At 44.9% G+C, this 23,388-nt stretch overlaps 2 protein-coding genes and 1 pseudogene across 2 annotated transcripts; 2 read left to right on the plus strand and 1 right to left on the minus strand.

Moving 5' to 3' along the window:
- Positions 1–11,722: 11,722 nt before the first annotated feature.
- On the plus strand, positions 11,723–14,356 carry LOC143932996 (heat shock protein 30C-like). Its single transcript, XM_077455916.1, has 2 exons — positions 11,723–11,728; positions 13,704–14,356. The coding sequence occupies exons 1-2, from the start codon at positions 11,723–11,725 to the stop codon at positions 14,208–14,210; spliced, it is 513 nt and encodes a 170-aa protein (XP_077312042.1). The 3' UTR covers positions 14,211–14,356.
- A 2,750-nt stretch (positions 14,357–17,106) lies between these two features.
- Positions 17,107–19,289, minus strand: LOC143934287 (heat shock protein 30C-like). Its single transcript, XM_077457753.1, has one exon. The coding sequence runs from the start codon at positions 19,157–19,159 to the stop codon at positions 18,503–18,505; it is 657 nt and encodes a 218-aa protein (XP_077313879.1). The 5' UTR covers positions 19,160–19,289; the 3' UTR covers positions 17,107–18,502.
- Positions 19,290–21,534: 2,245 nt separating this feature from the next.
- LOC143934286 (heat shock protein 30C-like) lies at positions 21,535–22,614 on the plus strand (annotated as a pseudogene).
- Positions 22,615–23,388: the final 774 nt, after the last annotated feature.

Here is a 23,388-nt window from a genome sequence, read left to right on the forward strand (position 1 = left end):
AGAAGATTCTAGCATGTTCTGGAAACAAGTGGGAGGTCTCAGTGATGCTGTCTGTGAGTCACTCAGCTCTTCCTGTTTTCCTGCCAGTCCAGAATCAAACACACAGGTTTGGCTTCCTGCTAAGCCTGCTTAAATCTTCCTAGATTCCTAGACAAAAAAAATCCCTAACTGTACACATCCCAGTACCACTAGAGGGTTCTGCGCCCAACCCCCCCCCCCCCCCCCACCTCACCCTCCCCCCAACATCCCAGTCCATTGGCTGGGGAAATTTAAAAAATAAACTCCTGTGCAAGGGCATCCCATACAAATATAGTTTTGGATGGGGACAGGGGAAGAAACTGGGAGACCCCTATAATTCCGCTGCTGTTTATATATATATATATATATATATTTATGGCCCAGAGCCCTCTGACCGATACGGATAAGGATGACAAACAAGGTTAACACAAACTCGCTTACTTGAACCAGACCTGAAAGTGTGCCCTGGCCTAACGTAGGGTATACCAAAATAAGGGGGCATACCCTTGATAGAGAAATGAGTAATAAATGAAATGAAAATGAAATGGAGTGAAATGAGTACTCGCCCGAGGAGTATAATGCTTGAGAAATGCCCTGACAGGGGATGGGTGGGTGGGTATCGCGCACCGGAACCGACGAGGGAGCCAGGCGAACGGGCTGGTTATATACTCCACCGGGCTCCACCCATAATTCCAGGCCACCATACTGGCCTTTCCATTTATGGCCCAGAGCCCTCTGACCGATACGGATAAGGATGACAAACAAGGTTAACACAAACTCGCTTACTTGAACCGGACCTGAAAGTGTGCCCTGGCCTAACGTAGGGTATACCAAAATAAGGGGGCAAAAACATACAGGTAGGGAATGCCTTTATTGATTCAAGTTTGTTACTGGGTGAGCTTGACAAAGGCCTGGGCCATCTCTACTTGCGGATTGGGTATGTAACGGGCGAAACAGGTGGACTTCCATCTACCCAACTTTTTGATAACGTGGACCGGGACCCCTTGGCGGGAGGCAGTTGAAGCCGCTCCGATCCGAAATGAATGTCCGGAGTAGTGAGCCGGATTGAGGTGAAGGATGCCCAGGAGTATCCTGACATGCTCCATGAACTGGGCTGCGTTCAGTGGCTTACCGTGGAATGGCAGAAGCGGGCCAGTTCCTGGTTGATCGGCCAGAAGGGTCAACAAGCGGGTGAGCATGGCGACCGGGCACCAGCGGTTGTTAGTTTTATAAAAATGTATGTCCGTACCTGGGCCAAGCTGCTGCGTCTTGGATACTGCTATATGTAGGATGAAATGGTCTCCGTGCCTGACCAGGTGGTGCTTGCATAGCGTGCGAGCTGAGGGGCTACTGGAGGTAAACTCGCCTGGCCGCAAGAAGCCGTAGAAGGCCAGGTATATGGCTGCTTGTATAACGATACTAGTGTGGAGTCCGAAAGGTGCAGTGGCCAGAATATCAGACATGTTTCTGAAAACGTCTCCTGTGATAGGCAGGCGTTTGAGGGAGGCCGTAGGCTGGCGTTTCTGGATGCCACGCATGACGGCCCGAATGGCGTGAAAAGTGAACAAGGAGGGTCCAGCGGGGTCCTGGAGGGACGTAAAATGTTGTACCCCGGCCAGGTATAGTCGGATCGTGTTAAAGGATAACGCCAAGTCCGAGTGGCAATGGGCAATGAAGGCCAGGACTTGCTTGACCCGGGAGGTCTCTGTGGAGTGAGATGTTAAGAAACGGTTAAAGGCCCTCCAGGCTGTTTGGTAGGCCTTGCGGGTATTGTCTGCGAGGGAGTGATTGATGAGTTGAGTCGCGGCTACTAGGTGAGGGGTTAATCCAGGGTCAGTTGAGACCAGTCCGGGATAACTGCTGACGTTGGTCCGGCTCCGGGCACCTGATCAAAAAAGGAAACTAAGTTAAAGCGGGAGAGGGCGTCCGCTGCCCGATTACATTTACCGGGGATAAAGGCACAATGAACATTAAATTGAAACAATAACGAGAGCTGGACCAGTCGCCGCAGGAAGGACATAATCTCCAGAGACTTAGACCTGCCTTTGTTAATGATTTCCGCAGTGGCGAGATTGTCCGTTGAAAAGGTCACTGTTTGACCGGACCAACTGCGGCCCCACGTGTGGGCAGCGGCTACGATGGGGTACAACTCGAATAGGGAGGACGTCTCGGTGAAGCCCGGAATTGCCAGTATCTGAGGAGGCCAAGGGGCTGCGAGCCAGAGGTGGCCAAAAATTGCCGCAAAACCCGTGGAGGCCGCTGCGTCGGTCACGACCTGCGGTGACGAGGAGGACACGGAGGGAATGAATAGGGACACACCATTCCAGGACGTCAGGAATTCCTCCCACATGGCAAGATCTGCTATAGCTGCGGGGTCCAGGCTGAGGATATGCTCCGGGTCTTGTGAATGAGACAGTAGGACTAACAGGCGTGATACGAAAGCGCGACCTTGAGGGATGATGCGCATAGCAAAATTAAGCATACCGAGAAGGGACTGTAGCTGCCTCTTGGTGCAAGTTCTGGTGCGGGTGAAGTCCCTCATGACCGACCTGATGCGGCTTAGTTTATCCGGGGGGAGGCTGGCCTGCATAGTGCTGGTGTTTAAGCTGACCCCGAGGAAGGTGATTGCCTGCGCAGGGCCCTCCACCTTGTGCTCAGCAATAGGGACGTCAAGGTTATTGAAGACCACCCTTAGTTTATCCAGATCCCCTGGAAGGGAGCCAGGTGACTCGACCAGCAGGAAGTCATCCAAATAGTGTATGACTCCCTGGCACTGGGCTACGTGCAGCAAGATCCATTCGAGAGCCTGCGCAAACGAGTCGAAGAGCCAGGGGCTACTCTTGGACCCGAAGGTTAGCTTAGTGGCAAAATAGTAGAGCTCCCTCCATTTGATGCCATGCCAGCACCAGAGAGATGGATGGATAGGAAGGAGCTTGAAGGCGTCCGAGATGTCGGCCTTGGAGAGCCATGTTCCTGTGCCTGACTTGAGAATGGCCTGGATGGCCATGTCTACGGATGCGTATTTAAGGGAGAACTCCTCAGAGGGGATAAGAGAATTAAGACTGGGGACAGAGGAAGAATAAGGCGCTGACAAATCGTAGACCAACCTAAGTTTATTGGAGAACTTGCCCTTGACAAGCCCAATAGGGCTGACTCGCCAGGTGTTAAATGGGGGCTTTGTGAAAGGGCCTATGATGAAATCCCGGTCTAGCTCTGCCCGTAATAGCTGGTCGATGGCTTGTACGTCCGTGGCTGCTGACCGCAGGTTCTGGCACTCGTGTGTAAGGTGAGGGAGAGAGATAAGTCCTGTATGAAAGCCCTGAGTAAAGCCCTGAACTAGGTAGGTGGCAAGTGAGGGGGTGGGATGATTGGCGAGGTAGACACTGAGCCACGACACGTTGACCCGGCTTAGTCAAGATTTTCTAGCCTGCTTGACCTCGCACATGAGCCTGGGATGAGCTCTATGACATCGTGAGCATACATGAAGCAGCCTGCACTGGCTGAAATTACACGACCCGCTGTTGAAGTTGTTACAGATGGCTGCGCCTCCCAAGGTCTTGACCGGGCGCCCCAGTTTATCCGTCTGCGGCAGGCGTACCGGCGCCGGTAGGGCCTGGGCGGTACCTGAGGTCGATGGACCGTCTACGGGCGGGGTTGCCACTGAGCTGGCACACCAAGTTGCGGTGTGAGTAGCCGACTGGCAAATGGCACAAAGGGGAGACCGCAGCCCTGCGAAGTGTCGGCAGAATAACTCGGTGTCCATGACACTCCAATCCGTAGGTATCTGAAATTGGGAAAGCCTGGCGGCCGCCTTAGCGGAGAAGGAGCGGTGATAGTCATAAAATGAAAAACCGCCGTATTTATACCCCAGGTCAACTACCGCGTGGAGGTAACGATCCAGTTCCTCCCTCCTGCCGGGGGAGGCCGAGCAGATGACATCCCTCAGCATGCCGAAGGCCAAGGTGAACTCGGTGACAGAAAGCTTCCTGTCCAGCCTGGGGTCTTTGGCTTTGAGGACCACCGACACGTCCCCCCAAGTGTAAGCTTTGTTTTCTGCCAGCTCATGAATGGATATCAGGAGTGAAGCCAGATTGACGTCTTTGCCCTCTAGGATGTCCTTCCTGACGTTGGCTGAAATTAAATGAGAAGGGTACACTACTGGTGTACACCCGGGGGTACCTGCGCTGGTGTTCTCCACTGCTTGTAAAGCTGGTGTAGGAGGAGAAACAACTGGGCGGGTCTCGAGGAGGGCCACCCGACTCTGAACCTCTGACATTGAGGTCGTCAGGGATGACACCAGCGTGTGAAGCTGCGTGATGGAAGCAGCGATAGAGCCCAGGGAGGCCTGCTGGACACTATCCTCAACCGCGGCTGGGGGAGGAAAAAGGAGCCCGAAAAGCTCGGCCTTTCTGGCTGTAGCTGGGAAGGGTACACCCCTACGCCTCAACTCGGCTGTCAGCCTGGGAATGGTCCATGATCTGAAGGACCTTTGGCTGCCGCTCTCTGAGACGAGAGACGGAGACAACGGAGCCGTGTAGTCCTCGCTGCCAGCCTGGGACATGGTGGCAAAATCCAGGCTTGGTGAGCCTATTAATCCTTGGGTCCGGGTTTTTCTCCTATACGGAACCTAAGGGGGCACCGTCCGACCCGGTGCAGGTTGGACCTACTGAAAACTCGACTGATCTGAGGAGATGAAGGTGAGTTTGTATGAGACTCCTATACCTGCAGAGAGATGTCTAGCTAAATAGTGGAGGTAAGACTTGAAATGTGATGAAAGACATAACTGAAACGAGCTACATAAATAAAACGAGCAGACAACCGAATTTAGAATAACGTGCATATGGCGACAGGGACGTGACTTGGTTGCGCCGCAGATGCAAAATTTCCTTTTCCTTCCCTTTCCCCATTTTTTTTTTTCTTTTTTGTTTCCAACGCAAATTGCACATAGAACGTGGGGCTCAAGCGAAGGTGGACCCTGCCACGTGGAGCTCAGGCAGGGGGGTGAACCCCGCCACGTGGAGCTCAGGCGGGGGGGGGGGGGGGGTCTGCCACGTGGAGCTCAGGCGGAGGTGGAGCCCGCCACGTGGAGCTCAGGCAGAGGGGGGGGGGGGCCTGCCGCGTGGAGCTCAGGCGGAGGTGGAGCCCGCCACGTGGAGCTCAGGCAGGGGGGGGTCTGCCACGTGGAGCTCAGGCGGGGGGTGACCCCGTCACGTGGAGCTCAGGCAGGGGGGGGGGAACCCCGCCACGTGGAGCTCAGGCGGGGGGTGAACCCCGCCGCGTGGAGCTCAGGCAGGGGGGGGGGGGAGGGGACCCCGCCGCGTGGAGCTCAGGCAGGGGGGGGGACCCTGCCACGTGGAGCTCAGGCAAAAGGGGGGGGGGTACTGAAATGAGGTGTAGCAGCTGGGCGCACCAGAACGAATCGATGCATAAGGAATGCGATGGGATTCGAATTGGAGCGTAATAAGTGACAGAAATGATATGCCATGACAAAGACTAGAATCAAGGACCATGCTTGAACCTGCGAGTGACTCAGTCTCTGGAGCATGTACAGAAATGAGGCCGAACCTTGGGGCACTTCGAAGCGAATCGGTGCGTTAGAGATGCGACGGGATTCGAATCGGAGTGTGGTAAGTGACAGAAATGATAACATGGTTAGAAGTGGCAGAAATGAAATGATTCGACATAACCGACTGGCATGATTGAAATGACTGCAATGATTGACATGGAAAGAAATGACCTGACGGACATAGTACAAACGGTATGAAATGATTTTTTTTTTTTTTTGAACAACCTGAGATTGACATTGCCCGGACTGCTCAATTTAGCGTGACAAGCAGACAGCTGTGCTTTCGAAACGGTTCGATCGATTCGAACACGACGAAATGAGTCGTTCGGTTTAGCAATGACGTGCTACGAAACGAAGTGCCTGTCGGCACGAACGACAAGTACCGAAAAGGTGACAACGACTTCTTCGAAGAAGGGGTAGTGACATGAGGTATCGAATATAAGTTAAGACGTTCGTGTAATCTAGAGTGAGTGGTTCGTGAGTTCCGGAATCTAGTTTACGTGACTTAATAACACATGAACGAAAAGGGTGCCGAAGCCCTACCTGCGACAGCCGGCCCAGACGTGTTGTACGACAACGGAAAATTCGATTTAGAGTATAGCGACTCAGACGGCAACCAGACGGACGCTGACGAACGACAAGGCTTTGTCGACACGAGGCGGACGAAAACGTAGGAACTCACGAACCCGGCTCACTGTAAAGTCTTGTGGATAGTCGGCCCTTGATTTCTGACGTATCAGATATCGCGCACCGGAACCGACGAGGGAGCCAGGCGAACGGGCTGGTTATATACTCCACCGGGCTCCACCCATAATTCCAGGCCACCATACTGGCCTTTCCATATATATATATATAAGAAAATTCCAGTTAAAAGTGGTCAATCATCAAGGGGGACACCAGGAACGTGGGGAGGGGTGGGGCGGGGACTCTGTTGACCAGAGACCACCTTCTGCCTAAAGAATACACTAAGGTGGGGGGGTTACTGATTTAAGGGGAAAAACTTTATATCAGTGCCCCCTTACATTATCATATTCACTCCCCCCTTGCATCAGTGACCCCCCTCTGGCAGGCTGGCCTGGCAGCACTGTCACTGACCTCCTCAGGTGTACCATGTAGGGCTCAGTCAGTTGGCTCCAGCTCAGTTCCTCTGGTTTTATCCTATGGTCTTCTCACCACAGTTCACACATGTCTGACTTCTCCCATGACCCCCATTCCGGTGGTGCTCCCATTCTTGACTCCTATCCAGACTCCCTCAGAGACTGCAGACATGATACAGGAGATGTCAGAGGTTGCGGACATGATACAGAAGATAAGTCTCAATAAAATTGCAGCAGTGCTTATCCTTTAAGCATATTTGTGTACATATCACTCATTACATTCATATGTTGTGGTCAAAGATGCAGAGCAGAAGAAAAGTCTCTTGTGATCTATGTAGCTTCCATCACGGTTCACCATGTGTGGTAAATAAATCCCCTTTTGGGGATACACTCACCAGACCCAATAAGTAAATGCACCTTGAAAGCACACTCTCCAGAATTCCTCCACCATCCACTAGATGTCAGGATTAATTTCACCAGGGCTCCGGGAAATATATGAAAAACAGTAATGTCCACATAGTGTGATCCCGCTTTAAAAATTTTATTTAAATAGCCCAATAACCCTTTTTAAAATATGTGTACCAAATAAAATATAACATAGAGCATGTAGTAAGAAAGTGCACTGTACCTGTAAACCGAATCGTCCGCTGAAACACTAGGAATATCCGTCCGTATAGAAACACAGGAAGTATCCCTTCACGTCCGGTTAGCTGTATTGTTCTCGTGAGGCGCAGGCGTCACTTCTGGTGGGTCAAGACTCTGATGCGTTTCATCATATCCGACTTCATCTGAGGGCGTGACTCACCAACCAGAAGTTTATTCTTATATGCGCTCCACGGCTGTCTCAGCCAACCGGGCGCGTTCGATAGTTAACAGATAGTCCGGGCAGCCAATAAGCATCATCCCTCTGTCAACCCAAATCTAAACACTGGAAATATTGTACCAATCGTCACCTTTTTTGGTAAATAAACTAAACTGGTCTACACATAATGTTACATCTGACATCAATCACAAAGCAGAGAAATGAATGACCACTCAATCACTGTTTACAATCAGGCCAAAAACGGGAACGATCTTACACTATTGGGATTGGGGTATTCCCCATACACTATCCAATCAGCATTGTATATACTATATATTAATACAATTTAATCATTTTTATGTCCACTCACACTGAAAATTTAAGCATTTTAGTACTCCTTCTATTCTCTGTTTCCCGTGTGTGGCCATATAAATTCATACATCAAAAATAATTAAAAGAAATGTCAATACAATATATAAATATGTATAAAACATGTATAGCCAAATTCATATATGTAAGAAAAATATAAAAAAATATGCATATATATATATATATATATATATATATATATATATATATATAAAGAAAAACATATATATAAAATATATTTCTCCCTCCTTGCATAAAAAATATGAAAATAAAAAATATGCATATATAAAAGACCGCAACCTTGTTATTAATTAACCCATTCTAATTCATTATGACTATATGTAGAATGAACCAACTCATTATAGTGCTAATTATACTAATTGCACCCTGAACAAAAATACTCTCAGGGGAAGAAATATCTTCATAATACTCTCGGGGGAGAAATATCTTAATAATACTCTCGGGGGAGAAATATCTTAAAAATAACAAAAGAGGACCCCAAAAATCAATAGAACTAAAGATAAAAATAAAATAATAAAATAATCACCAGGATAATCTAAAAACTAAATGTTCATTCCAAGGAGGATATAATAAGTATCATGACTATCGGTATGTTGACGGAATTAGTTGCCGATAGAGTTTATTTCTATTCCCAGATAAGAACAAACTGTTCTGGGAAACTGTAAACCCATATTCCCACAAGCATATACGCATACCATTTTAAAACATCCATTAAATCAATAAACCGAGATTATAATAAAAATTATAATAAAAATTATAATAATAAACAGATATCTGAGAAGGGGAGGGGTCAATCAGGATCACTGTCTCATCAGACATTCTATGTGTCACTGATTAAACAGTTAATATCTAATTCAATACTTAGGCCCTTGGGTGCCAATACGTCAACCAAGTAGATCCAATTGGTTTCGCGTTTGGATAATTCGCAAACCAAATTGATCCCTCTCCAATGTGGCAGGTTCTGTTCCACACCCCAGAAGTCCAATCCGGATGCATCTATCCCATGTTTCTGTTTAAAGTGCAATGAGACATTGTGGTCTCTGAAGCGGATTTTAATATTATGAATATGCTCTGATATCCTTAAACGCAGCATTCTTTTTGTTCGTCCAATATAGATCAAACCACATGGGCACCTTAGTGCATACACTACATACACTTTTGTATATACATACATATACACTTTTACAGTTTTAAATGAAATAAGACCCTCTCCCAGCCCGGCTCCTTTTATACTGCCTGAGCCACTTTCGTACCCCTCCATGTGCTCTCCATATATGGAGCCAGGGGGAGGGGCCTGGAGGGACACATCATGTATAATACGAGGCGGGGCCAGGAACTTCTGAGTGACGGCTGGAACTCTGTACTCTGTGCTGGAGAGTGCTGGAGAATTCTGAGATAGGAGGAGGAGGGGGAGGGGCCAACCTAAACCTGGAGGATTACAACACTAGTGGGCGGGAGCAAGGTGACAGCTGGAGATTGCCAGAGAATTCTTTATACTGCGGAGATCTTCTCTCTATTCATCTGTACTTTATAGATTTGCTGTGTCATTTCAGTCTCCTCTGTAGTTGTATATTTCTGGAAGACACACTCAGCCAAACATTATATAACTACAGTTTTAAACTGTAGTTTTACTTTGCTGCTTTTGTATTTGTGTTTAATTAAAAGTGTATCTGAATCAAAAAACAAAACAGTAACATATTGCAGTTTACCAATTAATGTGGATAGGAGAATTGGATCCTGCTGGTTGAACCAAAAAATTACAGTGGTGTGAAAAAGTGTTTGCCCCCTTCCTCATTTCCTGTTCCTTTGCATGTTTGTCACACTTAAGTGTTTCGGAACATCAAACCAATTTAAACAACAGTCAAGGACAACACAAGTAAACACAAAATGCAATTTGTAAATGAAGGTGTTTATTATTAAAGGTGAAAAAAAATCCAAACCATCATGGCCCTGTGTGAAAAAGTGATTGCCCCCTAAACCTAATAACTGGTTGGGCCACCCTTAGCAGCAACAACTGCAACCAAGCGTTTGCGATAACGTGCAATGAGGCTTTTACAGCGTCCTGGAGGAATTTTGGCCCACTCATCTTTGCAGAATTGTCCTAATTCAGTTACATTAGAGGGTTTTCGAGCATGAACGGCCTTTTTAAGGTCATACCACAACATCTCAATAGGATTCAGGTCAGGACTTTGACTAGGCCACTCCAAAGTCTTCATTTTGTTTTTCTTCATCCATTCGGTGGTGGACTTGCTGGTGTGTTTAGGATCATTGTCCTGCTGCAGAACCCAAGTTTGTTTCAGCTTGAGTACATGAACAGATGGTCGGACATTCTCCTTCAGGATCTCTTGGTAGACAGCAGAATTCATAGTTCCTTTTATCACGGCAAGTCTTCCAGGTCCTGAAGCAGCAAAACAGCCCCAGACCATCACACTACCACCACCATATTTTACTGTTGGTATAATGTTCTTTTTATGAAATGCAGTGTTCCTTCTACGCCAGATATACTTGGACACATACCTTCCAAAGAGTTCCACTTTTGTCTCATCGGTCCACAGAATGTTGTCCCAAAAGTCTTGGGGATCATCAAGATGTGTTGTGGAGAAATTGAGACGAGCTTTGATGTTCTTTTTGCTCAGCAGTGGTTTTCTCCTTGGAACTCTGCCATACAGGCCATTTTTGCCCAGTCTTTTCCTGATGGTGGGGGCATGAACGCTGACCTTAACTGAGGCAAGTGAGGCCTGCAGTTCCTTGGACGTTGTTGTAGGGTCTTTTGTGACCTCTTGGATGAGTCATCGCTGCGCTCTTGGGGTAATTTTGGGCGGCCGGCCACTCCTGGGAAGGTTCACCACTGTTCCATGTCTTCGCCATTTGTGGATAATGGCTCTCACTGTGGTTCGCTGGATTCCCAAAGCTTTGGAAATGGCTTTATAACCCTTTCCAGACTGATAGATCTCAATTACTTTCTTTCTCAATTGTTACTGAATTTCTTTGGGTCTCGGCATGATGTGTAGCTTTTAAGGATCTTCTGGTAGACCTTACTGTGTCAAGCAGCTCCTATTTAAGTGATGCCTTGATTGTGAACAGGTGTGGCAATAATCAGGCCTGGGTGTGGCTAGAGAAATTGAACTCAGGTGTGGACAACCACAGTTATAGTATGTTTTAACAAGGGGGGCAATCACTTTTTCACACAGGGCCATGATGGTTTGGATTTTTTTCACCTTTAATAATAAACACCTTCATTTACAAATTGCATTTTGTGTTTACTTGTGTTGTCCTTGACTATTGTTTAAATTGGTTTGATGTTCCGAAACACTTAAGTGTGACAAACATGCAAAGGAACAGGAAATGAGGAAGGGGGCAAACACTTTTTCACACCACTGTATTAATGTATGGCCAGCTTTATAGTGTACATACAGGTAGTTGGAGCGCTTCTGTGTTCTTTTGATTATGGACAGTGAGAGTGAACAATAGTGCCTGACAGCCACAGACGAGCATAGGACCAGCCTAAAGTTATTTTTACAATTATACTTTAACCACTTGTCTACTCAAATTTTTTACATTTTCTGCTCACATTAAAATCTGCATTTTTTACCCTCCAGAAGTCTATTTTTTCTGAAAGCAGAGACCCTGGAGAATAAAATGGTGGCAGTTGCAATTTTTATATTGCACGATATTTGTGCAGTTATTTATCAAACTTTTATCTTCAGAAAATAATACGCTCAAATTTATTTTAGTACAAACAAATACAATATTATACTGAGTTTTTTGGCAAAATATAAAAGATGGGTTGTTTCAAGTAAATGGATACCAAACATGTCAAGTCTTGCGCATGCTTATGGAATTACAAAAATGACGGTACTGAAAATTCTCTATAGGTGACGCTGACTTGCAGTAAAATGCAGGGAAAATGAATACACATTTCCATCCATTTTATGCGCATGCTAATGTGTGTTGATGTGCGTTGATGCATGTTTTAACGTGCATTTTAGACATTCATTTTTAGAGTGTTTTTTCGGTAACAGGTTGTCCAGCACACCAACCAGAATGATTGTGATTGCTCTAGCTACACGCCCGTTTTACAATTATCTTTGTAAACCATTTATTGTGGGCTGTACAGGATTTGCAACAAATTCATCAACAGTATTAACCTCCCTGGCGGTATGATTCATTCTGGTTTTAGGTGCTGAAAGCGGTACAATTATTTTGCATGGAAATTTGCCGTTTTATATTGTAGTCCTGTAATTCTTAGGAATAACTCACTTAAATCTGTTCAAACCAGAGTCTAGCAGACATCCCGGGTGTGATAAAGTTTATAATATAATAAAGAATAATAAAATTATTCAATAATGTAATCAAATCCTAAAACACTGAAAAAGGGACACTTTCTGGTTGCTATGGACAATCTCCAAATTTCAGGCAGAAAAAAACAGTATTTATAATATAAAAGTGCATGCAGGGCACTGCACAGACAGCTAGGGACAAAGGGAGTGTGTGATTTTTTTTAATACAGTACTGTAATCTGTAAGATTACAGTACTGTGTGTGTTTTGTGTCTTTTTACTTTTTTGAATTTGGCGCCGATCTCCGCTCCCGTGCGCCGTAACGTCACAGGGAATGGAGCTCGGTGGCATTCGGCACTGTGAATCAAGCGGAGGACAGCTCGATCACACAGCGCGGGGGACATCGCTGGATCCAGGGGACAAGGTAAGTAACTCTCCCTGTGTCCTCCCTGCATCCAGCGGTGCGATCCCGAGTCTGGCTCGGGGTTACCGCTTGTATTAGCAAAATCCCAACCCGAGCCAGACTCTGGTTAACCGCCAGGGAGATTAAATGCTGACATGGCTGCTATAGGAGCTTCTAAGGGACAAAATAAATCCCAAAGCAAACTTTATTTTAGTAGCTGTGACTGTGGAAGTAATTTATTACACATTGCTCCCGTGGTTATTGCTTGCAGGACTTCTCTGGGAATAGATGTTCATTGAGTTCCATTATACATACCGTTACCTACACTCCCAGGCACACTCGTGCCATAGGCGGAGCCTGGGAAAAACTGCGGCAGCCACCTGATCACTTTTATTGGAAAGCTGTTTGCCATCTTTTAAAGCCGGTATCAAGCACAGAGATGCCGAAGTACCTGTGTACTTGATGTAACCACTTGTCTACCATGGTGTTCATAAATGCACCTTTGTAGACACGTGGTTAATGTGTGCCACTTCATTGGATAAAGTCCCACATGTAGAATTCTGAATGGGATGGTCTCTCCCAGGTGGCATAGGGGAGCCTGGGAACAATTGCGGGAGCCACCTGATCACTTTTATTGGAAATCTGTTTGCCAGCTTTTAAAGCCGGTGTCAAGCACAAAGATGCCGAAGCAGCTGTGTGCTTGATGTAACCACTTGTCTACCATGGTGTTCATAAATGCAGATAGACACGTGGTTAATGTGTGGCATTTCATTGGATAAAGTCCCACATGGAGAATTCTGAATCGGATGATCTCTCCATTATTTCCCAGGAAGGTCTCACCATCAATGGCTAAAAAAATGTTGTTTGTACAAAATAAAGGGACTTCCCAGCAGTGCTCAGCTGTTAGGAAAGGGTTAAAATGCTGTGTATATTGTCTGTCCTAGAGATCAGCTTCACCGTGTGTATCTGATCTATATATACAATATATACATTGTTCTAATCTACATAATGGGGGTTATTTACTAAAGGAAAATCCACTTTGCACTGCAAGTGCACTTGGAAGTAAAGTTGCTGTAGATCCGAGGGGGACATGCAAGGAAAAATAAAACCAGCATTTTAGCTTGCACATGATTGGATGATAAAATCAGCAGAGCTTCCACCAGGCTTACCATCTCCTGGCCAATGACCCGGACATGAGGAGGGGGAGGGGGGCTCAGAGCGGACACCCCACCGCCCCCCAAGACAAATCCCCCACCGAGGGCAAAGACGGGAAGGAGAACTTTGAGCTCTCCCTGGATGTGAGTCCGTTTTCTCCAGAAGAACTGACAGTGAGGACGGAAGGAAGGAGACTGATTGTGGCGGGAAAATCCGACAAGAAAAGGGAGACGGAGAATGGCGGCTTCTTCCAGGAATACAGAGAGTGGCGCAGAGAAGCCGAGCTCCCAGAAGACGTGAATCCCGAGGACGTGCTGTGCTCTATGTCCAAGGACGGGCGGCTCCACTTCTGGGCACCTCGCCTGCCACTGCCCAGTGCCCAGGGAAGAGACATGACCATCACCATGGAGCAGAACCCAGGAGAAGGTCAGGAGTCCAACCCAGAGAACCAGAACCACCGGGGACAGCAGGAGCAAGACCTCCCCCACAATTCATCCTGATGACATGATGGGACTGAGATTTGGTACAAAATAATCGATTTTCTGTCACTATTTCTATCAGGATGAGAAGATGTCAGGAAGATCACTTCTACTTTGCCATCTTAGAATTGATGTTATTGTTCCACTTCCCTGATTTTTATATTGCTTGGATCATTGTTTCTATATACTGTATATATCGTTTTCTAAATAAATATTTTCATTTTATAACTATCTTCTGTTCTTTGTTTGCATGCTTTAGAAAATGTTTTTTGAAATAAGAAATCTCTTAATATTTGGTTTATAGAATGAATAGGAATGTTTTATGTAAACTGAAGCTGAGTCCTTATCATCCGGTCAGATTTCTGGATTCCTTTGTAATGTTAACACAAAAATATCTAATACTGTATGATGCAGTCTGATAATAGCACAGGGGTGCTTACAATGATCAGCTTTTATTCACTTCTGTAAAACCTTTATCACAAAACTCAAAAAACAACTGTTGCTGTAACTGTACAAAGAGTGTTATCTGAAGTTCTACTAAAATTTGTTACTCATATAAAGTCTGTCTAAATCTACTCATCCATAAATCACTACCCAGCCTTCTATTCCAGACTGTACAGGGTTAATATCAATGAAGCTAAGATCCGCCCTCCAGCCATGTGCTCTCTGTGTATCTCTAGTGAAGGGAAGGAGCCTGTATATAAATAATGAATAATACACAAAGAGGGAGGTCCTGCAAAGTTGGAGATGGCGGAGGAACATCCCAGTGGGCGGATCCTTGATCTTTCTCTTTGTTCTTAATGGTCATGTTAAGGAAGAGCCCCGCAGTCAATAAAAAAATAAAAATAAACAGTGAGATAATCTCTCCAAATGATGAGCAATTATTCCAGAGTAAAAATAAGGTAAAGTTTGTTTAATGTGTATATGTTCAGGATAAGCCTGAAATACATCTCACCGCTGTGGAACTACAAGTCTCAGCATGCCCTGCAAACGTGTCTCTATGGTGATCTGTATATTAACCCCTTCATTTCCGTTATCCTGTCCATTAACTGCTTAATTTCCATCTTTACACTGTGTATGGCCTGTACATTAACCCCTTCACTTTCTCCTCCCTCTATGTAGGACTTGTACATTCATGATACACTTTATCTAGTGCACAATCATTAAGCTCCATGTTTTAACCCCCTCATCACAAGCATCAGTGGCATCGCTAGGGGGTGGCTTTTAGGGCTATAGCCCAGAGCACCTGCAGGGGACACCAAGGGGAGGGGGGGCTTTCTGGGGACCCTGGTTTAAGGGGGAGGCTCTCTGGGGACCCTGATTTAAGGGGGGATCTCTGGGGACCCTGATTTAAGGGGGAGCCTCTCTGGGGACCCTGATGTAAGTGGGGGGCACTCTGGGGATATATATACACACACACACATATGCTACTGCATATACATGTGTATGCCCGCCCAAGCATATGACTTTCTTTACTATGCTTCTATGGGCTCTAGCCCCACATCTTTTGTAGACCTAGCAGCGCCTCTGACCAGCATGTATTTTCATTTCAATTGCGATTACTTTGGGGTGTTTGCCTTCCAAAAAGACATCATTTGGCATATTTTTTATAAGAGAAACTTAAAATAGAAACTTAAAATAAAAAAGTTTTTCAAAAATTATCACCTTTTTTTCACTTATACAGTTAAAAGATTAAAAACCAAAAGTATATTTAACCTCCCTGGCGGTATGATTCAGTCTGGAATAAGGTGCTGAAAGCGGTACAATTATTTTGCATGGAAATCTGGCTTTTATTTTGTAGTCCTGTAATTCTTAGGAATAACGCTCTGAAATCTCTTCAAACCAGAGTCTAGCGGACATCCCGGGTATGATAAAGTTTATAATATAATAAAGAATAATAAAAATTATTCAATAATGTAATCAAATCCAAAAAAAAATGAAAAAGGGACATGTTTTGGTTGCTATGGACAATCTCCAAATTCCAAGCAGTAAAAAACAGTATTTATAATATAAAAGTGCATGCAGGGCATTGCACAAACCACTAGGGACAAAGGGGGTGTGTATTTTTTACTACAGCACTGTAATCTGTAAGATTACAGTGCTGTGTGTGTTTTGTGCCTTTTTACATTTTTGAATTTGCCGCCGTTCTTCGCTCCCGTGCGCCGTAACGTCGCAGGGAACGGAGCTCGGCGGCATTCGGCACTGTGAATCGAGCGCAGGACGGCTCGGTCACACAGCGCGGCGGACATCGCTGGATCCAGGGGACAAGGTAAGTAACGTTACCTGTGTCCTCCCCTGCATCGAGCGGTGCAAGCCCGAGTCTGGCTCGGGGTTACCGCTATTGTAATTAAAATTCCAACCCGAGCCAGACTCGGGATTACCGCTAAGGAGGTTAATATCACGAAAAGAATGCTTTATGTTTCTCAAAAAAATAATCTCTCTCTCTCTCTCTCTCTCTCTCTCTCTCTCTATATATATATATATATATATATATATATATATATATATATTTTGGTACAGTCCTGCATGACCATGCAATTGTCAGTCAAACTATCACTGCACTGAAAAGTGGCCTGGTAATAAATGGGGGATATACAGACTGGTACACAAGTTAAAGTTGGAATGTTTTCTTTCTTTTTATTGTTATGGGGAAGGGTTGGAAAGTCTGTCAGGTTTTTAACAATGTCTGTGTCCCCTCACTTACTATTCCTTTGACAGATATTCATGGAGAATAACGAGAGAAGAAATGTTTCCAACATAGTCAAATGAGGCAAGAAAACCTTACAGATTTTCCCCATTAAGCAAAAAAAAATAAAAATAAAAAAAGATTTGGCTGAAGTTCCACTTTAATATTTATCATTTGTATTCTAACACCTCTACATAGAATACAAACATCTCATAACCCATCATACGACTTCATACAAATCAAAACAGACAATATCATTAGAATCTAAACATTTATTTAAAAAATATGTTACAAAACAAAAGAAGAGATTGTATAAAACAAATAAGACCAAAATAAGAGTTAATTATAAAATAAAGTTACCTCTCAGGGTGGGAATAGATTGAATAGAATAAAATAAAATCTCACAATTCATAACCGTCTATTATTCACTAAAATTAAAGGACTACGCCATATGTGTAGCAGTTCATTAGCTCATAGCCTACACTGGAAATCTCCCTCAATTCCGATAAATGAAGTAAAAACAAGAATTAGTTCCATTAACCAGATGGAAAAAATCTTCCACTTATTATACAAATCTATACAATTTTATAATACAAAATGGGATTCTTGGTTCTCACATGGAAATGTATTGTTCAGAAATGCAAACAATTGAATAGAGATATTAATTCAAATTGATATTTCTATATTTGTGTTTTCATTTTATATATATATATATTCTTTACAGTACTGTATAGACATTTATTTATACAAAACCCTTGATCGATTGTATCAATATATTTTCTACTTGTCTATTTTCCAATAATTATATAACTGAATAACTTTTATATGTTCATTTTACTGTAATTAAAACCTCTTAGACCCCTTTCACACTGGGGCGTTTTTCAGGCGCTTTAGCGATAAAAAAATCGCCTGTAAAGCACTTAAAAGAAGCCTCATCTGCAATCCCAATGTGAAAGCCCAAGTGCGTTAAGAGCCCTTTCAGCGCCCGAAAAACGATTGTAAAGCGCCGCTTAAACTAGCAGTGCTGTCCCAGCGTTTTTCAAGCGCTATTGGGGGCGCTTTTAACCCCTGCTAGTGGCCAAATAAAGGATTAAAAGCGCCCACAAAGTGCTGCTGCCAAAAGCACTTTTTAGGCATTTTGCAGGCGCTTCCCATTGATTTCAATGGGAAGGGGCGCTTTAGGAGCAGTGTATTGACCGCTCCAAAAGCGCTGCAAAGAAGCTGCTTGCAGGACTTTTTTGACGCCCCGCTAACGTGGCGCCTCAGTGTGAAAGCACTTGGGCTTTTACATTGGGATTGCAGTTGCAGCTTCTTTCAGGCGCTTTACAGGCGCTTTTTTTAAAGCTAAATTGCCTGAAAAATGCCCCAATGTGAAAAGGATCTCAGTGTGAAAGCACTCGGGCTTTTACATTGGGAATGCAGTTGCGGCTTCTTTCAAGAGTTTTACAGGCATTTTTTTTAACGCTAAAGCGCCTAAAAAACACCCGAAGAACGCCCCAGTGTGAAAGGGGTCTAATTGTACCACAATTTAACCTCAATAAAAAAAAGTTTGTAAAAAAAAAATAGAATAGAATGAAATGGAAGAATGTGATTTGGGATGAAGCCAAATCTCAGTCCCATCATGTCATCAGGAAGAATTGTGGGGGAGGTCTTGCTCCTGCTGTCCCCGGTGGTTCTGGTTCTCCGGGTTGGACTCCTGACCTTCTCCTGGGCTCTGCTCCATGGTGATGGTGATGTCTCTTGCTTGGGCAGCGGGCAGTGCCAGGCAAGGTGCCCAGAAGTGGAGCCGCCCGTCCTTGGACATGGAGCACAGCACGTCCTCGGGATTCACGTCTTCCGGGAGCTCGGCTTCTCTGCGCCACTCTCTGTATTCCTGGAAGAAGCCGCCATTCTCCGTCTCCCTTTTCTTGTCGGATTTTCCCGCCACGATCAGTCTCCTTCCTTCCGTCCTCACTGTCAGTTCTTCTGGAGAAAACGGACTCACATCCAGGGAGAGCTCAAAGTTCTCCTTCCCGTCTTTGCCCTCGGTGGGGGATTTGCCTTGGGGGGCGGTGGGGTGTCCGCTCTGAGCCCCCCTCCCCCTCCTCATGTCCAGGTCATTGGCCAAGAGATGGTAAGCCTGGTGGAGGCGCTGCATTCTCCTCTCCATGTCGCTGCTCACGCTCCGCATGTCGTCTTCCAGCTGGCGGAGGATGAGGTGTGTGGCGGTCCAGTGGGGGAGCTCGGGCTGGCGGTAGACATACACAGGACTGTGCGAGGACTGGAGGAGGCTGAGAGGGAACATGTCGCTCTGCTGCTGCTTTTCCTGGAGCTTCTTGTCACAGTTCAGCTGGAGGCCGTCTGCCTGTGTGTCAGCGTCTGCTCTCTGCTGCTCGCTGTACTGCAACCTCTGCCAGCCCGGTTCCTTTTATACTGCCTGAGACACTTCTGTACCCCTCCATGTGCTCTCCATATATGGAGCCAGGGGGAGGGGCCTGGGGGGACACATCATGAATAATACGAGGCGGGGTCAGGAACTTCTGAGTGACGGCTGGAACTCTGTACTCTGTTCTGGAGAGTGCTGGAGAATTCTGAGATAGGAGGAGGAGGGGGAGGGGCCAACCTAAACCTGGAGGATTACAACACTAGTGGGCGGGAGCAAGGTGACAGCTGGAGATTGCTGGAGAATTCTTTATACTGCAGAGATCTTCTCTCTATTCATCTGTACTTTATGGTTTTGTTATATCATCCCAGTCTCCTCTGTAGTTGTATATTTCTGGAAGACGCACTCAGCCAAACATTATATAACTACAGTTTTAAACTGTAGTTTTACTTTGCTGCTTTTGCATTTGTGTTTAATTAAAAGTCTGAATCTGAATCAAAAAACAAAACAGTAACATATTGCAGTTTACCCATTAATGTGGATAGGGGAATTGGGTCCCTTTTTTATCATTCAACCTTCTGGTTGAACAAAAAAATGATTAATGTATGGCCAGCTTTATAGTGTACATACAGGTAGTTAAAACGCTTCTGTGTTTATTTGATTATGGACAGTGAGAGTGAACAATAGTGCCTGACAGCCACAGATGAGCATAGGATCAGCCTAAAATGTTTTTTACAATTATACTTTAACCACTTGTCTACTCAGGCAATTTTTTAACTTTCTGCACACATTAAAATCTGCATTTTTTGGCTAGAATTTACCCTCAAGAAGTATATAATTTCTGAAAGCAGAGACCCTGGAGAATAAAATGGTGGCAGTTGCAATTTTTATATTGCACGATATTTGTGCAGTTATTTATCATACTTTTATCTTCAGAAAATAATACGCTCAAATTTATTTTAGTACAAACATATACAATATTATACTGAGTTTTTTGGCAAAATATAAAAGATGGGTTTGTTTCAAGTAAATGGATACAAAACATGTCAAGTCTTGCGCATGCTTATGGAATCACAAAAATTATGGTACTGAAAATTCTTTATAGGTGACGCTGACTTCCAGTAAAATGCAGGGAAAATGAATACACATTTCCATCCATTTTATGCGCATGCTAATGTGAGTTGATGTACATTTATGCATGTTTAAACGTCCATTAAAATGCTATGCATTTTAGCCAATCATTTTTGGAGTTTTTTTTGATAACAGGTTGTCCAGCACACCAGCCCAAATCATTGTGATTGCTCTAGCTACAGACCCATTTTACAATTATCTTTGTAACAATATATTTGTAATATATATTGTCGACTCGATCCACAATTCTGCTGCCTAAAAATACAATTTTTGGGGAAGCATTCCCCATTTTCTACAATTATCTTTGTAATCCTTTTGTTGTGGGTAGTACAGGATTTGCAACAAATTTATCAACAGTATTAAATGCTGACATGGCTGCTATAGGAGCTTCTAAGGGACAAAATAAATCCCAAAGCAAACTTTTTTTAGTAGCTATGACTGTGGAAGTAATTTATTACACATTGCTTCTGTGGTTATTGCTTGTAGGAGTTCTCTGGGAATAGATGTTCATTGAGTTCCAATATACATACTGTTACCTACACTCCCAGGCACACTGGTGGCATAGGGGAGCCTGGGAACAATTGCGGGAGCCACCTGATCACTTTTATTGGAAATCTGTTTGCCAGCTTTTAAAGCCGGTGTCAAGCACAAAGATGCCGAAGCAGCTGTGTGCTTGATGTAACCACTTGTCTACCATGGTGTTCATAAATGCAGATAGACACGTGGTTAATGTGTGGCATTTCATTGGATAAAGTCCCACATGGAGAATTCTGAATCGGATGATCTCTCCATTATTTCCCAGGAAGGTCTCACCATCAATGGCTAAAAAAATGTTGTTTGTACAAAATAAAGGGACTTCCCAGCAGTGCTCAGCTGTTAGGAAAGGGTTAAAATGCTGTGTATATTGTCTGTCCTAGAGATCAGCTTCACCGTGTGTATCTGATCCATATATACAATATATACATTGTTCTAATCTACATAATGGGGGTTATTTACTAAAGGAAAATCCACTTTGCACTGCAAGTGCACTTGAAAGTAAAGTCGCTGTAGATCCGAGGGAGGTATGCAAGGAAAAATAAAAATCATAGATATATCTCAGAATTCTCCAGCACTCTCCAGCACGGAGTACAGAGTTCCAGCCGTCACTCAGAAGTTCCTGGCCCCGCCTCGTATTATTCATTATGTGTCCCCCAGGCGCCTCCCCCTGGCTCCATATATGGAGAGCACATGGAGGGGTACAGAAGTGTCTCAGGCAGTATAAAAGGAGTCGGGCTGGCAGAGGTTGCAGTACAGCGAGCAGCAGAGAGCAGACGCTGACACACAGGCAGACGGCCTCCAGCTGAACTGTGATAAGAAGCTCCAGGAAAAGCAGCAGCAGAGCGACATGTTCCCTCTCAGCCTCCTCCAATCCTCGCACAGTCCTGTGTATGTCTACCGCCAGCCCGAGCTCCCCCACTGGACCGCCACACACCTCATCCTCCGCCAGCTGGAAGACGACATGCGGAGCGTGAGCAGCGACATGGAGAGGAGAATGCAGCGCCTCCACCAGGCTTACCATCTCCTGGCCAATGACCCGGACATGAGGAGGGGGGCTCAGAGCGGACACCCCACCACCCCCCAAGACAAATCCCCCACTGAGGGCAAAGACGGGAAGGAGAACTTTGAGCTCTCCCTGGACGTGAGTCCGTTTTCTCCAGAAGAACTGACAGTGAGGACGGAAGGAAGGAGACTGATCGTGGCGGGAAAATCCGACAAGAAAAGGGAGACGGAGAATGGCGGCTTCTTCCAGGAATACAGAGAGTGGCGCAGAGAAGCCGAGCTCCCGGAAGACGTGAATCCCGAGGACGTGCTGTGCTCCATGTCCAAGGACGGGCAGCTCCACTTCTGGGCACCTCGCCTGGCACTGCCCGCTGCCCAAGCAAGAGACATCACCATCACCATGGAGCAGAGCCCAGGAGAAGGTCAGGAGTCCAACCCAGAGAACCAGAACCACCGGGGACAGCAGGAGCAAGACCTCCCCCACAATTCATCCTGATGACATGATGGGACTGAGATTTGGTACAAAATAATCAATTTTCTGTCACTATTTCTATCAGGATGAGAAGATGTCAGGAAGATCACTTCTACTTTCCCATCTTAGAATTGATGTTATTGTTCCACTTCCCTGATTTTTATATTGCTTGGATCACTGTTTCTATATACTGTATATATCGTTTTCTAAATAAATATTTTCATTTTATAACTATCTTCTGTTCTTTGTTTGCATGGACCAGGAAATGTTTTTTGAAATAAGAAATCTCTTAATATTTGGTTTATAGAATGAATAGGAATGTTTTATATAAACTGAAGCTGAGTCCTTATCATCCGGTCAGATTTCTGGATTCCTTTGTAATGTTAACACAAAAATGTCCAATACCGTATGATGCAGTCTGATAATAGCACAGGGGTGCTTACAATGATCAGCTTTTATTCACTTCTGTAAAACCTTTATCACAAAACTCAAAAAAGAACTTTTGCTGTAACTGTACAAAGAGTGTTATCTGGAGTTCTACTTTAATTTGTTACTCCTATAAAGTCTGTCTAAATCTACTCATCCATAAATCACTACCCTGCCTTCTATTCCAGACTGTACAGGGTTAACATAACTGAAGCTAAGATCCGCCCTCCAGCCATGTGCTCTCTGTGTATCTCTAGTGAAGGGGAGGAGCCTGTATATAAATAATGAATACTACATGAGGAGGGAGGAGCTGGCAGGTCCTGCAAAGTTGGAGTTGGTGGAGGAACTTCCCAGTGGGCGGGTCCTTGATCTTTCTCTTTGCTCTTAATGGTCATGTTAAGGAAGAGCCCCGCAGTCAATAAAAAAAATAAAAATAAACAGTGAGATAATCTCTCCAAATGATGAGCAATTATTCCAGAATAAAAATAAGGTAAAGTTTGTTTAATGTGTATATGTTCAGGATGAGCCTAAAATACATCTCACCGCTGTGGAACTACAAGTCTCAGCATGCCCTGCAAATTTG

Source organism: Lithobates pipiens, unplaced genomic scaffold (genome assembly GCF_037356315.1).
Source record: "Lithobates pipiens isolate NorthernLeopardFrog02 unplaced genomic scaffold, aLitPip1_a1.2 Scaffold_27, whole genome shotgun sequence".
Taxonomy (NCBI): Eukaryota; Metazoa; Chordata; class Amphibia; order Anura; family Ranidae; genus Lithobates; species Lithobates pipiens.

What these genes read in the sequence shown, in the direction of transcription:
- LOC143934287 (XM_077457753.1), bottom strand. Translation starts at nt 19,159, where the DNA reads ATGTTCCCTCTCAGCCTCCTCCAGTCCTCGCACAGTCCTGTGTATGTC.